General features: G+C 47.5%; 1 protein-coding gene across 4 annotated transcripts in view; it reads left to right on the top strand.

Moving 5' to 3' along the window:
• Homer2 (homer scaffold protein 2) overlaps window positions 1-14,418 on the top strand; it is a 78,341-nt gene that overhangs the window by 21,486 nt on the left and 42,437 nt on the right. For 3 of the 4 annotated variants that reach the window (XM_055623027.1, XM_055623026.1, XM_055623029.1), the window contains exon 2: window positions 6,771-6,927. In XM_055623027.1, coding sequence (XP_055479002.1) covers window positions 6,771-6,927 — 157 coding nt within the window. Of the gene's footprint in view, window positions 1-5,101; window positions 5,159-6,770; window positions 6,928-14,418 lie in introns of those variants that run through there. The other variant, XM_055623028.1, reaches the window with a different exon arrangement.

The following is a 14,418-nucleotide window of genomic DNA, read 5'->3' as shown; positions in this document are numbered from 1 at the left end:
TCGGGGGCACTGGTCTGCTGTAACTGTGACCCACGGGGGAAACCCCTGTCAGCAGACAAGGAGGATTTATGGCAAATGCTTTTACTCTGAGGTCTCTGATTTATCAGGTGCGATAATTAAGCATCTGGTGGTGTGTGGAAGTAATTTTAACACAGTGAGGCAGCTGCGGTCCACTTGAAGGGGCTCCGTCGGGGCAGGGAGGTGGGCTTTGGGTTCAGGCCTGGCTTCAGGCCTCTCAGGGTCAAGCTTCCCAAGTAGTTGTGCATTCCTGGAACAAGATGTGTGGAATAATTTCCTGTACCTGAAAATGGGCAGAGCTGCCTGCCTGCGTCATGCGCCCAGTTCCTTAGGCTTGTATTTATAGATTTTTGTTCCCTTCTGTGCATGGGTCTACATATTTGCCAACACTTCCCTTTTTGCTTGCTGTTAACTTTCTAATAATACATTTCAATATCTGGATACAGCTAAATATCTCCAATTTATCTTCATTTTCAGATTTTTATTATTATTTTTTTGTTCACCTAATGAGTTTTCTATACAAATGTCCTTGTCTAGTTCTAAAAACAATCCAGCTGATATTTTCATTATATTACTTATGTATTATTTTAGAAGCAATTGACATCTTTATATTGATTTTCTTCTGTAAGAATGGGGTACGTAATATTTATTGATGCTTTCTTCAGTGTACCTTGGAAGTCTTTAATTTTTTTATTTTTATTTTGAGGAGAGTTTTATTTTTAATATAGATTTTTCATACTCCTTAAATAGGGTTCTAGACAGTGTATTCTTTTGGTTGATATTGTAAATGGGATTTTAGAAACTTCATCATAATTTCTGCCTGGTTATTTGTATATATTGATTTGATTTTTTTAATTACTGATTCTATACCTCATCACCTTACTGGATTTTGCTGTTCATGTATGCAGTCATTTCTGCAAACAGTGGTAACCTTGCTATTTGGATTTTGTATGACGGTAGGACTCCAGTGTGCTTGTGAATTAGATTTTCTGCTCGAGAGAATATGTGAGAATGTCTGTCTGCGTCCCCCGCCCCTTCTTGCTCTCTGTCTGGGCTCTGGGTATTTGGCCTCACTGGCAGGGGGCCTGTTAGCCATCTGGAATGCTGGCCAAGGGCCAGATGAGCAATGCTCCTGGTCCTTGCTTGTATCCTGAGAGAGAGTGAGAAGTGCAATGTGGTAGTGTAGGATTGACTGGCATTTACAAGGCCTTAGGCACTATGAAAACAAAACAAACAAAATCAAAATGGATTACACACCAGACCTCACGAGATGCTAGGACCTGACTCTCTGGCAAGCTGTGAGAGGAGACTTTTAGCTCCAGAAATGGCCCTGGGTGCTGGTATGGACATGAGAAAGTATAGATTCAGAAGGGCGGGGCTAGTTTAGTTGTAGAATGCTTGCCTAGCATGTGTGAGGCCCTGCGTGTGATCCGCAGAACTCCCAAACAACAAGTCCTGAAGGAAAAGAACAGACGGATCGGGGACGCATGAGGACCTGAGTCTAGATCCTGAAACTAATGTGAAAAGCCAGGCGTGCTCCTGTAACCCCAGCAGGGTTAGACGGGAGGCAGGCAGAGACGGGCAGGGCCCTAGAGCTGACTGCTACCTCGACTGGCCTGTGTGGTGGTTTCAGGTCAGTGAGAAAGCCTGTGTCAAACAAGAGGTGGGAGGTACCAAAGGATGTCCTCTGACTTCTAAAGCAGCGTGTACACACATGTTCATTTGCATGCCTGTACACACACACACACACACACACACACACACACACACACACACACGAATGGTAGAAGTCAGTTTGGTGATGGGGCAGAGAAGCCTAAGAGCATTCCCAAAGCTCGGAGCTGGCCCTGTGGGGGTAGACCAGAGCAGCCGGCACTGTTGGCCAGGTAGGACCTCACCATCCAGGCTGGGGAGACTCCCCTCTAGATTCTTTGCGGATGCTTATTTGGAGGAGCTCAAGAATCAGCACAAAATAGGGAACGTTACTAGACTTTGAAATGTTTAAGTAGCTGCAGAAACAATTTCTGAATACTTTTTTTTTTCAATTCAAATTGAATAGAGGTAGGAAAAATAAGAATCATGAGGCTTTATAGATTTATGTCAGAAAACAGCCTGGCACTGAGCAAGTGAAAGATTATGACAAGTTAAAACCTCATTTTTCTTTTCTGAAAAAAAAAAAAAAAAAAAAAGTAGGCATGCCAGTTCTTTGCAGAATCACTTCAGGCAGAGCCAGAAATTGTTCAAAGCCGATGTGGTGGCTCTGCCGGGTGGTGTTCGTGTTCCAAATGTACATATGTTGCACGGAGCATCTAATTATTCTTGGGGACAATTACTGTCAGGTTCCAAAATGTGCTCAATGAGCAGCAATTGGTGTTTATTCAGCTTTTAAAAGACCATGCAAGGGAACAGTAGGTTATATTGTCTGCCTGAAGAAGCATTTTGCCATCCGGAAACATCTGCTTTCTATTTAAAGCTGTGGAGAAGGAATGGGAGTGTATTTCAAATATACTCCCTGGGCACTGAACACCAAAGAGAGGGAATGAAATTGGATCTGAAGGTGGTTTCTGTTCTCTGATCCACACTCCTCGGCTGGTCCCTGCTGGGCGGGGCCTGTGGCCTCCTGCGTCGGGAAGTTCTGATTCTGTTGATTCTCCTTATTCTGATTTGCGCATAACAGGACCTGACGTTGATGTCCTAGTTACGGCACTTTTACCTTCTCAGGTGAGGCAGAGTTAGCTTTCAAAGTGGAGGTCTGTTTCTCGGAATTCAAAGCACTCCTGCTCTGCTCTCTCCGTTGCTTAGTGTCATCTGTGACCCTGAGCTCTTTGTGTGGAGAATGCTGTCCACCCACAGCTGTTAGGAGGATCAGGGGAGGATATTTGGCATCTATTTGGAGCATCATAAACTTTCTGTGAAGGACAATGTATTAGTTACCTGTCTCACCATAACGAAGCAGGAATCAGCTGCTTCAACCATATTTGTGTAGGGCAGGGGTCTGAATGTCCCTTAGCTGGGTGTACGACTGTGTCAGGTACTGTAATCAGGTAGGGGCTGAAGTCCCACGTGAGGGCTTGACTGCAGAAGCTCTGGTTTGGAATTCACACAGCTGTTGGCAGAATGCCGTCCCCTGGGGATATTCTTTTCTGGTCCTCTTAGTGCCTTACAGTGCAGGACTCTTAATAATCCTGAAAGCCAGCAAGGGAGAGTTGGTGGAAGACAAGTCACAGTCATGTATGGCGCAATCCCACAAATGACAACCTATGACCTAGTCTGTCGGCGAAGAGACAGCCAGACTAGGTAGTGCATACCCATAATCCCACAGGAGGCTGAGGTAAGAGGATCGTGTACTGGAGCCTGTGGGGATGAACTGCCTGAAAAAACAACCCAGGCCCCGGTCAAACAAACAAGGCCGAAGTAAGTCTTGCCTGATAAGCAAGGGGAGGAGAGGACACTGGCAACCTCATGAGAAGCCACACAGTGCCCATGGCTAGCGTTTTAACTATTCTTACAGGCCATGGTTAAGAGGGAGTGCAAGTTTTCGGGTATGCCACTTGCTGCGTGCTGAGCCTGTCTCCCTCACCTGTACAGCACTTTCCTACAGAGCTATTACGATCTTAAGTGAGAAATCCCATATGCAGAATGCTAAGCAGTTGGTAAATGTCAGCGCCTGGCTGTTCTTTTCATCCTGGTCTTTTTCTTTCTTTCTTTCTTGAAATAACATTAGACTTTTTGATCAGAAGAATAGCTTGAAACTCCCCAGTACTCTCAGATTGGGTTATTCATGTGGAAATCCCAGTCCTGTGGGTGGCTTGCTGGGCATAGAACTGCTATCAGACTGGCGTTCAGGTCCAAGTCCTGTCTCCCCGTCCTCATCCCCACTGCCCTAGCCCCCAGGCCCCAAGCTGCCATGTTTGCTGGAACCTCAGGGTCATAGCTTTTCGGTACAGTGACCACTTGGAGATGGGCGTGGTAGGAGTCCCAGTGTCCCTCCTAGGTCTCCCCCTCTAGTAGGCCTGGCTCTGGTGACCAACGGGGTGTCCAGACGAACCCACTGATCCTCCCCACCTCCATGCATTTCCGACTGAGGTTCTGAAGGCAGCTCAGGGTTTTCCCATCCAGAGCTGAGAAGGCACATTTGGAGATGGAGGCCTCTGGTCTGAGCGCTCACCTGACCCAAGTCACGCGTAGCAGGCGGCCATCTACTTCGCCCCTATCATCCGTCACAGAGCTCTGCCACCTCACCTTGCCTTCCAGTCTTCCCCCCTGCATCCGTCTTCACTTTGACGGATTGCCTCACTTCCTGTGCGCTTTAAGGACACAGAATACATACAGAAAGCCATTGCTGAGGCCCAGCAGGCTGCCTCCCTTCTCTCCCCTCCTCCCTTCTTTCCCCTCCTCCCTGATGAGAGCATTGCCTCATCAGCCTCCTCCTCTGGTCAGAGCACTTCTGCCTCCCTTCAGGCCCCTCTCCTGACCCCTTGCATCCGGAGAACCAGTTCTTGGTCCTACTGTTGACTACCCCAAGCTATAGGAGACCTTTCAGGAGGAGACTGAGTTGCTAACAGTCAATTGTGTCATTCTAGATGAGAGGTACTAGCTGTGGGGGCCGTGTCCTCTGTGGCTTTCCCAATCCTTGGGTAATGTCTAAGGAGAGTGCTTCCCCAGTCGCCTAGCTTTTGTTATCAGGCCTCAGGTCCTTTCCCTAGAGAGTCAGGTGCCAGGGGCTAGGACAGGCTTGGGAGCTAGTAATGTTTGTGATCATGGCTAATTGCTAGGATGAAGGTTTAGCAAACTAGTATCCACACTCCGCATGCTTAAACTCACTCCCAGACCCTCTTCCTCACAGAAGGAGCAGGACGAGAGAACCGAAGGCCTGGGCTCCACCCTGGAAAGGGGCTCCTCTCTGACCTGTGGGCTACTGTTCCCCAAATTCTCTGTGGTGAGAGCCGATCGCCTCCCTCCCTCCTTGTGCACGTGCAGGCCATTGCATGAGAACGTTTGTCTTTATAGTATTGTACTGGGACGGTTAGAGAACCACAGGGCTGTCTCCTGAGTGGCACAGCTGGGCCATCCAGATGTCAGACTTCCCCACACCCTGTCCATGATACATGCGCTGCACAGCTTGGCCTCCTGACAGCAGGTATGAAACATTACAGCGAGAATCTTCTTTTCTTCCTACAGCTGTCATCTAGCTGCTGGAAGGCTGTGGGTTTGGGTTGAAGCAAGTGAGTGAGGATTATTGAAGGAAATGCCAGAGTAACCTGTACTCCCACTGTTATTTTTCCTGTTCCCAGGGCCTAGAGAGGAGCAGGAATGCCAGCCTCTGGCTGCTCTTCTGGAATACCAGCTCCAGAAGCATCTACCTTGGCTTTATGTTCTTAGCATACCCTTCCAGAAGTTTCTGTGTTCCTCTGACACCGTGTCGTTACCTGGCATCCCTACTATGGGGCTCAGAAAGCAAATTGCTTTCCTAGAAGAAAGTTTCCCCTTGAGAGCTGTGTTTTCAGTAATGAATCTTCTGCAGGTGCTGTTGGGGAGGGGCGTGTGGCTCATAGACTCCTCCCCACTGGCAGCATGGCCCCTTGAGACTTCCCTGCCTTTTGAACTTCTGTGTCCACTTGGTGTCCTGTTCTTTAGCATCTCTTTCAACATTGTTGGGATTTTGGAATTTCATTTGACTACACCAAAATCAACCCGTGGGGTTTAATGTCGTCTCTTTAATCAATACTTACTGACCTATGGTGTTCTGTGACTTTATTTTGGTATGCTGGTGCCCTCCTCCCCATTTTTGTCTCATTTCGAACACTTAAAAGATATTTTGAGAGTTTGCCAACAAAACTTTTCTTCATAAAGCAGATTTTGTGATGAGTCTGTATTTCATGTTTTGGTACTTTGTTAAGCAGATCTCATCTCAAAGCATGACTGTGCAGCAAATTCTATTATAGTTTTATAATCCATCTTAGTTATTAATGCCTATTGTCAGGGCCTAATTAATTCCTTACTAGACAGAAAGAAGCATAGATAATGTGTTAATTTGGTTAATTGCTTTAGCAGTCACAGGACACAGTCACAGGCATGTGGGATGAAAAACACAGCAATTCAGAGTCCGTCGCAGAAGAACGGGCTTCAATAAAACAAAAAACTAGAAGGAAGCTGTGCGCAAGACATGACAGCCCCTCTAAGTTGTTGAGTCCTCACAGGTTTCAAAAGCAAACTGGCAATTCTTCCAAGGCTATAAAATAATTCTGTCGTTCAAAGCAGTTCCTCAAATTTGAGAAATACTAAAGGAAATGAAATATTAAGCTTTGGATAGGTTGCAAAATCCTAAAATTGATGTAGAATCTCCCAAAATAAATTAAAATTTTTTTTTTCTAAAATGAATTATTTTCAAAGATTTCGTCATCCCCATAAAGGCCAACAGGGTGTCAGGAAAAAAAAATAAAAAATAGGATACTTGACAGCAATGTAAAAACTCTGAACGAAGAGTTTCATTTTAAGCAAATTGCTCATTAGGCCAGTTTCCCAGCAGCCTCCAGGTAGTTTCAGCTAAATGGAGTGTGGGCTGCAGAAACTACTCACAGGCTTGCTTTCTTCCTCCTCTCCTCCTCCTCCTCATTTTAATTGTTCTCATGCATATGTATCTTTGCCGATAAGCTATTTAAAATCGCACGAGATAGCGGGTGGCCTAGAAATCATAAATTATACATTAGGTCAGGTTCCACTAATTCACATACACATCTGTCCTGTTGCAGAGAACAGCCCATCTTCACCACGCGTGCGCACGTCTTCCAGATTGACCCCAGCACCAAGAAGAACTGGGTGCCTGCAAGCAAGCAGGCCGTCACCGTTTCCTACTTCTACGATGTTACCAGGAACAGCTACCGAATCATCAGTGTCGATGGAGCCAAGGTACTGGCCCGCCAGACGATTCTGACATCCTCACTTATTTTTATTCCAAAGCAATATGGTAGATTTGGAAGATGAGGGGGAGAGCCATAACCAGACCCTGCTGTCTCCTCACAGGGCTTACCATAATGTCTGCATAATCACGAATCTTGCTCTTTCCTTCCCACCTAAAGTCATGGCAAATGAGAAAAAAAAAAAAAAACAAAAAAAACAAAACAGATTTCCCTGTACCTCGCTGTCTTCCTAATTAACATTTTAATGCCCATGCAGTGATCACATTAAGGGCCTATAATGATCTTAATTTCTTTGCTATGGTGTCTATTTCTTGCTGTTACAGATATGAAGTATTCCCCATGTAGCAAATATCCTCTGTGTTCAATATATTCCTATTGCTTCCAGTTGAATATTTCCTCAGGGTAGATTCCTACAGGTAATATTATAGGTCATGCTATTAACCCTTTATGGCCCTGGACACCCACTGGCGGAGTGCCTTCCAAAGGCTTCTTTCTTACAGCCTGTATGAGGATGCTAGTTTATTGTATACTCTTGCAATCAGTATCACCTCTACTCTAGTTCTAGTATTATTAGACTTGGGAAATAATTTTTATTAAATTATTTGGGAGTATTTCTTCCCCTTCCCTTTTTTAGAGCAGGATGTTGTCAGGTAGCCCAGGCTAGATGTGAACTGGAGGTAATCCTCCTGCCTCAGGCTCCTGGGTACTATAATGATAGGCATGTACTATCATATTTGATTTAGTACTTCTTTACAATACTTTTTATTCCTGATGTTTTGTCATTTTGCTGTCCCTCTCTGTATTTTTGCCATATTATTTGTGGGAAGAGAATGAAGGGATGCCAGCAAAAGGACTACCAGGTCTTTAAAAATAAATAAGCCTTCTGCATCATAGTCTTTCTGCCTCTAGTCTGTGTCCACGGGGCTGGATATAGCCCTGTGGTGTCGCCTGAAATTCAGTGTGTTTGAAGGTGAAGCCCCCTCTTTGCCATCTAAACTACTGCTCTATTTTTATTATCTGGTATTTGGTATAAAAACAAACCAGAGCCTGTCTTTTGATTTGGTTCAAAATGCAGCTCGTGTTGTAGCACGAGGCGGGCGCCACTCAGGCTGGCTCCTCGTCTACTGTCTGTGGTCCCCTGTGGACTCTAGGTCGGCTGTCCTCGACAGTAGGGAGCAAAAGAACAGGGAGCTGAGCAGTAGAACGGGGACTCGACGTAGCGTCTCCTCTCAACCCCAGTAGAGAGAATGAGGGCCCCTCCATTAGATTCCCCCAGGTAAGGCGAGACTCTTGCGGTACCTCCTCATCTGACGCCATTCCTGGCTCCCCTCTAAGTGTCTCCTTGGCGCTTTCAGCACCGTGATGTCTTCAGATGAAAGTTAGGCTCATGGTCCTTTCTTTCTCTTCCAACTGCCACAATCCTTCCTCCGTCAACAAAGGACCCCAAATGTCCTCTGTTTGCTTGCTTGCTTGCTTGCTTGCTTCCTTCCTTGTTTTGTTTTATAGCTGAGGTCCAGGTGTAGGCAGTGGGATTTCACACTGCAGGGAAGGCATAGCAAGCTGGCACTGGTGCCCAGTTCCCACAACACCAGGTTGGATTGGTGCAAGGCTCACTCTTGCAACTAGATAAGCATTTTCTGGCGTTTTGTTTGTTTGTTTGTGTGTGTGTGTGTTTTTTTTAATGCAGGGAGTGTGTGGCCCCTATCACAGTCATTTCAGAGAACAGCAGTTGGTCTGATGAACACCCTAAGAGACCGAAGAGCTAGCTCTCTGATCTAAGTAGCTGAGATAGAGAGTTGAAGACATGGGAAGGGGCGGTCAATAGCAAGGAAGTGTGACGATGATTGACGTGTAGTAGGTGGCTCATTTGTAATGAAGGGCTGCCTGGAGGAGGCCTTGATTTTAAAAGTCTTATTTTCTTTCTTTTCTACTTCTGGAAGGCACGGTGGAATCGCGGTTGTAATTACGCTTCTCCCTGCTTCAGAGCTGGAACCGCTTGGGCTCTTTCCAGGAAGTTCTGACAGGGATGGAGAACTGAGCTGACCTGCTTTCTTTCATCTGTAGGTTCTGTCAGTGCATCTGCCATCCTTGGCTGGGTTTTGTCAGTTGAGTTCTCCAGCCATTTATTGGGCTTAACTGTAGATAAAACAGCGTCCTTACATCGAGGGTGTCGGTTATTAGCTGGGCTTTTAGTAATCTGTGGAAGCGTCGGCCACTGTACAGTGGCTCTGCTGTGGCTGAGCTGTGGCAGTGTGCTGGAGTCCACGCCAGCTGAGGTGGCTCTGAGGAGGCAGGTGGCTGCAGGAAGGTGAGTGCCCAATGTCATTGCTGTGTAGTAGAGGTAACCCAGCCTGGTGTTGGGGGGTTCTTTGAGTTAGAGAGGCACTCGAGACATAGGAAATGGAGATGTAGACTGTGAAGCACCACTAAAATTCAAAGACTAAGCCAGAGCTTCTCAGGCCCCCTCCCGCCATGTCCCTGGCAACCTCGTGTTCTTGAAGTCCGCCTCGAAGCCCAGCATTACCACAGTGAGCAGTGAGAACTGTGGCAAGCCTGGCTAGGCAAGGGGAGCAGAAGGCTAGAGAGTGTGGGGTTGGGTTAGACCTAGTCACTGAGTTAATATTCCTTGTAGCCAGGAGCTAGGGACAGGAGCGGGTGTCTTATGTCAATAGTACTAGATGTTCCAACACTACCACAGTCCCGCTGCTCCTTCCTTGACAGCAACAAGCAAGGAAATATCTCGAATGAACCTCATGCTTCCAGCTTCCGTGGCTAGGTAGGGCACAGGATAGGACCTTAGACCATAGTAGCTGTTACTACCCAATTTGTACTTCTTTGCCCAGAACTGCAGTCTTGATGTCTCAAACCTTAGCTCCTGCCCCATCTGACTACTCTAGATTCCTTGCCTTCCTTCCTGTGGCTGCAATAAATATAGTACGCAGAGCTGGTCGCTAGACACCTGTCCTGAATGAGGCCACTTCTGGGCTCTGGTCTGTCGTCTCCCGTCAACATCTCTGTGCCATCAGTATGGCTCATTTCTCCCTGTTTCTGAGTGTGGGTCATTTTCACTTAGGCCTGAGATCCTTCAAGCCATACATCCAAGCCCCGGATACCTTCTTGTGGGCTGGCCACCCAAGCACGGATGCACCCGTGCACTGGGGAAGTATGGCCACCTTGTCACTTCTCCGTCATTGTCACATTCTCCACCGCATGAGAATGACTGGTTTTTTTCCTATAAGGCCTTTGGTAACCATGTCTCAGCTCATGGATGTACCTTGATTACCTGAGGCAGGTTTTGGTCCTGCTTTTCTTTATTGGCCTGGTCACCTCAAACCTATGGCCTCAGGCTTCTGCTTGGCATCTGTAGGCCAACTGTGCCTCCCAAAGCACAGGATTTTGCCTTCTGGAAAAGTAAACTTGTCTTCGTCCCTCTGGGGTGAAGTAGGTGGACTTCAGTGACAAGTTGCTGGGGTGGAAGAGACTCAGGTCATTGTGAGCGAAGGCCCCACCAGCTGCAGTAGCTGTGCAAACTCAGCAGCTGGAAGGGCACAGGCTCTCCTGGAGGAAGACGCTGGAGCAGCTTAACTGCCGCCATCCCATCCCAGGCACTGCAATACCTCTTCTGCTTTGTGCTCTCATGAAAGAAAAGGGCACAGAGGGCCTCACCTACGAGAGAAAACAGGCTGCTTAGGGATATTCAGTCCACTCTTGAAACATGAACTCATGTCCTTTGTTCAGAGACAGTACGACATGTGCTCCTTCCAGTTGTGGGCTAAAGACATGGCCTGGTGAGAGCCCTGCTGTGTGGTGCCTCAGCATTATCCAAGCCCTAGGAGGTGACGTGGATCCCATGTCTGTGTATGGGACTGCCCTGGCACTGGTTTCTTTGCACATGGAGTTGGATTAGCGGTAGGCCTGGCTTGCTTCCTTGTCTCAGAGCCAAGCCTGAGTGGGTAGCACCGTAGACATGATGGGGAGTGAGTTATGACGGGGGAGTAAGCTGTGACGAGGTCAGGCCTGCAGCAATTGTAGGGTGTGCACAGAAGGAGAGTGAGCAGGGGCAGGGCCAATGCCAAGGGTGAGCCAGGAAATGTTCCCCGTGTTCACAGATGACGGATAGATGGGGACCGGGGAAGTATAGCACCTGACTCCCAGCGCCTCAGAGCACTGCCGTGAGCCGTGGCGCTTACAGCAGCCACATGATTTGTGGTGAGCTTTGTACAGAATGGCCAGCTCCATTATAAAGAAGCTCTGTTTCCAGAGCATTTGTTAACTGAACCATTGCAGCCTTGATTTCACTGTGCTTTTGGCACTCTCTGTGGACCAGGTTAATCACTGTCATCCTTGTGAGACGCAGCCTGTGCCTGTGGGCAGGGCTTGCCTGAGGCAGGTGCTCCTCCCGGGTGCCTGGATGACTCTCCTGCCCTTGGCTCTTGGTTATTGATAGGATCACAGAAAACCTACATTAGCAGAGACCTGAGAGGTCAACTCTTATCCAAATATTTAGCGGTGCTCACTGTGCTGAAAGTTCCACCAGATCGTGGTGGCTCAAAGGATAGAAACAGCTGAAACCTTGGAATAGAGTATTCTAGGAATGTAAAATTGCTTTCAAAACACAGTCAGGAGCCAGTGAGATGGCTCAGCAGGTAAAGGTGCTTGCTGCCAATTTTCAAAGTCTATGAGTTTGGTTCCCTGGACCCACATGATGGACAGCAAGAACCAAACCCAAAAGGTGACCTCCATAAATGCACAGCAGCATGCATGTGTGCTCTCGTGCTCTCTCTCTTTCTCTTTCTCTCTCTATCTGTCTTATACATACACACATACACAGATGGAGTATTTTAGAATACAAAGAACACAAGTTCCCATTTTTCATCCACCATGGTCATTTCCTCTTTCGAAAAAAAATGTAGAGCCCCTCTGTTAAGAGGTTGAGTTTCTGGAATGTTCCTACCACACAGTAGGTTTCAATGAGTCTCACATTCTCACCTTCTTTTCTTCAATCTCTGAGGCACAAAGAAGACGAGGGATTGGGGCAGGGAGCGTCTTGCTAATTCACCTTGGGAGCAGGTGGCTGTACCTCAAGCTTCTTGTAGACTGCTAAGTTCTTCCAGCCTCCAGCTTCCTGAGTTTGGTCCTCTTCCCCTGGCCTTCTACCAAGGCCATGTCAGTGTTCTGTGTATCCTAAGAGAACTCGATTCCAGTGGCCAGCAGGAACTAGATCTTTTATCGGGACGCCTTTCCCTGTGGGTGTTGCAGAGAGAACCCAGGGGATTTGTTTGGAGGAATTGGCAGTCCACATTAAAATTTGTGCCTGGAGTTCTACAAAGCAGACCCTCGCCCACTGGGCTATGGTTTCTCCCTCAGTCTTTCCTCCTCCGTTGTGCCTAGGAGGCATCCTTTTTCCCTTCTCTGTCAGCATGTCCCCATTCTCCTCTCACTCTCTGCCTTTGTCACCCCTTCTTCCTCAGTTGCTTCCTGGGGCTAGTTTCCTGCCCCAGGTTCCTTGTTCCCTTACTTTGTAAGCCCCACTTCTGTGACCCCTGCTTTGCTTGCCCCACAGTCTGCTTGAACCCCACTTCTCCTCTTAAGATTGGACTCTGTGAGTCCAGCCCTCCCCTCTTTCCCCAGCGTCTCAGCGTGTAGCCTCTCCTCACCCTGAGGAGGAGCCTCCAGAACCACGCCGTGATAGGCCGTGTAACAGTTTCTTTTCGTGTGTTAACACTAAATTGAACCCCTATGCATCTCCTACTCAGCTGAGGTGGGTCCCCTGGTACAAAGGCCCTAGTCTACAATGTAATAAACTCATCACAGAGGGAAAACGACACGGCAAAGCAGCGTGTCGAACACGCTAGCCTACTGATTGTCTTACTGCGCACACCAACCTGAGTGCCCAGCTCAGCCACACAGAGTACTGCCATCCACCCTGGTGAGCACGTAGCAGACAGTGGCACGCCGCTGCGGTCTAGCAGAGGGCCGCGGTGGGCACCGCCAGCTGGGGAAAGATCGAGGTTGAGAGGCTGTATTATAGCTCTCGGCTGCATGCCCGATGCCCCGTGTTTCAGAGCCAGCGCTCCAAAAACAAAAGAAATAAAAGTGTGGAGCATGGTTTCCTATGCATATGAATCCACTTTCCTGCCATGCTCACGTCCCACACTCCAGAAGTATGTGTGGACCTCTCCCTAATTACATGATGAGCTTCCCCTGAGATTGTAGCGTGCATTCTCTTGGCAGTCTTGCCATTCATTTGTGTGTGTGCACGTGTGTGTGAATGAGTATGTGCCTGTGGGAACGAGAGTGTGTGTGTATGCGAGTGCACTTGTGTGTGTGAGAGAGACAGAGTCAGAGAGACGGGGTGTGTGTGTGTGTGTGTGTGTGTGTGTGTGTGTGTGTGGTTTTCCCTCAACTAGAGATTGGCAAGCTTCTCAACAATCCAGAGAGTAATTTGTTTTATGATCTCTTGCAGCTTTTCTGTTTTGCCTTTCTGGCAAGAAAATGGTCATAGACCTATAGACTATGCGTAAATAGGCAGCTGTAGTGCCATAAAGCTTGATTTAAAAACACAGGTTGTCTGTTGGATTTGGCCGGAGGGTTATAGTGGGCTGAGCCCTGCCTTGAATAGTAGGTTATTTATTTCACCTGGTTTTGACTTTTATACAAATTGACATCGCATATGGGTTCTTTGGATATTCTTTTTTTCCAAAAAGTATTGCCACTGTGTTTCTGTGGCTCATCAATTCCAATGCCTGCAGCCTCGGTTAATGCTCCCGCCAGAGGGCATTGCACTGTGAGCGTGCTACAGTTTCTTATGCATTCCTCTGGCAGTGGATGCCGCTTTCACAGCAAGCCACTGCAAGCAACGGTGCCTATGCAGAGGCTTCTCCTAGGCTCGTGCTCAGAGCGGAACTGTTAAATGTTGAGAAGCCACAGTTGTTTGTTTGTTTGTTTGTTTGGTTTAAGACAAGGTTTCTCTGCGTAGCCTTGGCTGTCTTAGAACTTGCTTTGTAGACCTCCTGAGAAGGTGGGATTGCAGCATGTGTGACCACTGCCCGGCCCACATTGTTATTTTTTTAAATAGTTTTGCTGACCTGTGGCAGCTCCCATTGCTCCATACTCCTGCCCAAACCCTTGATGGTGTCTGCCTTATCTTGAATGTGACGATCATAGAATAGTGGTAACTGTTATAGAAGGCCTCTTCCACATCTCTAGGAAAGCTTGAGCTGGTAAGGTCTGCCCATCAGCCTGCCCTACCTCATTCTCTGTAATCTCACAGGAGCAGATCACCCACTTGCCCAGAACTAAGATCCCCTCCATCCTTTAAGTTCCCATCTCTTTATCCTGAACCTCAGGCTATCCCTGGGAATTGAACTCAGAACTTCTGGAAGAGCAGCCAGTGCTCTTAACCTCTGAGCCATCTCTGTAGCCCACAAGGCACTTTTTCAAAAACCAGACACATTGTTTTTTTCAAAAGGTCTTTTTA

The sequence above is a fragment of the Psammomys obesus genome, unplaced genomic scaffold (assembly GCF_907164565.1).
Source record: "Psammomys obesus unplaced genomic scaffold, mPsaObe1.curated_primary_1811, whole genome shotgun sequence".
NCBI lineage: Eukaryota > Metazoa > Chordata > Mammalia > Rodentia > Muridae > Psammomys > Psammomys obesus.
This window is presented reverse-complemented; position numbering and strand designations above follow the sequence as displayed.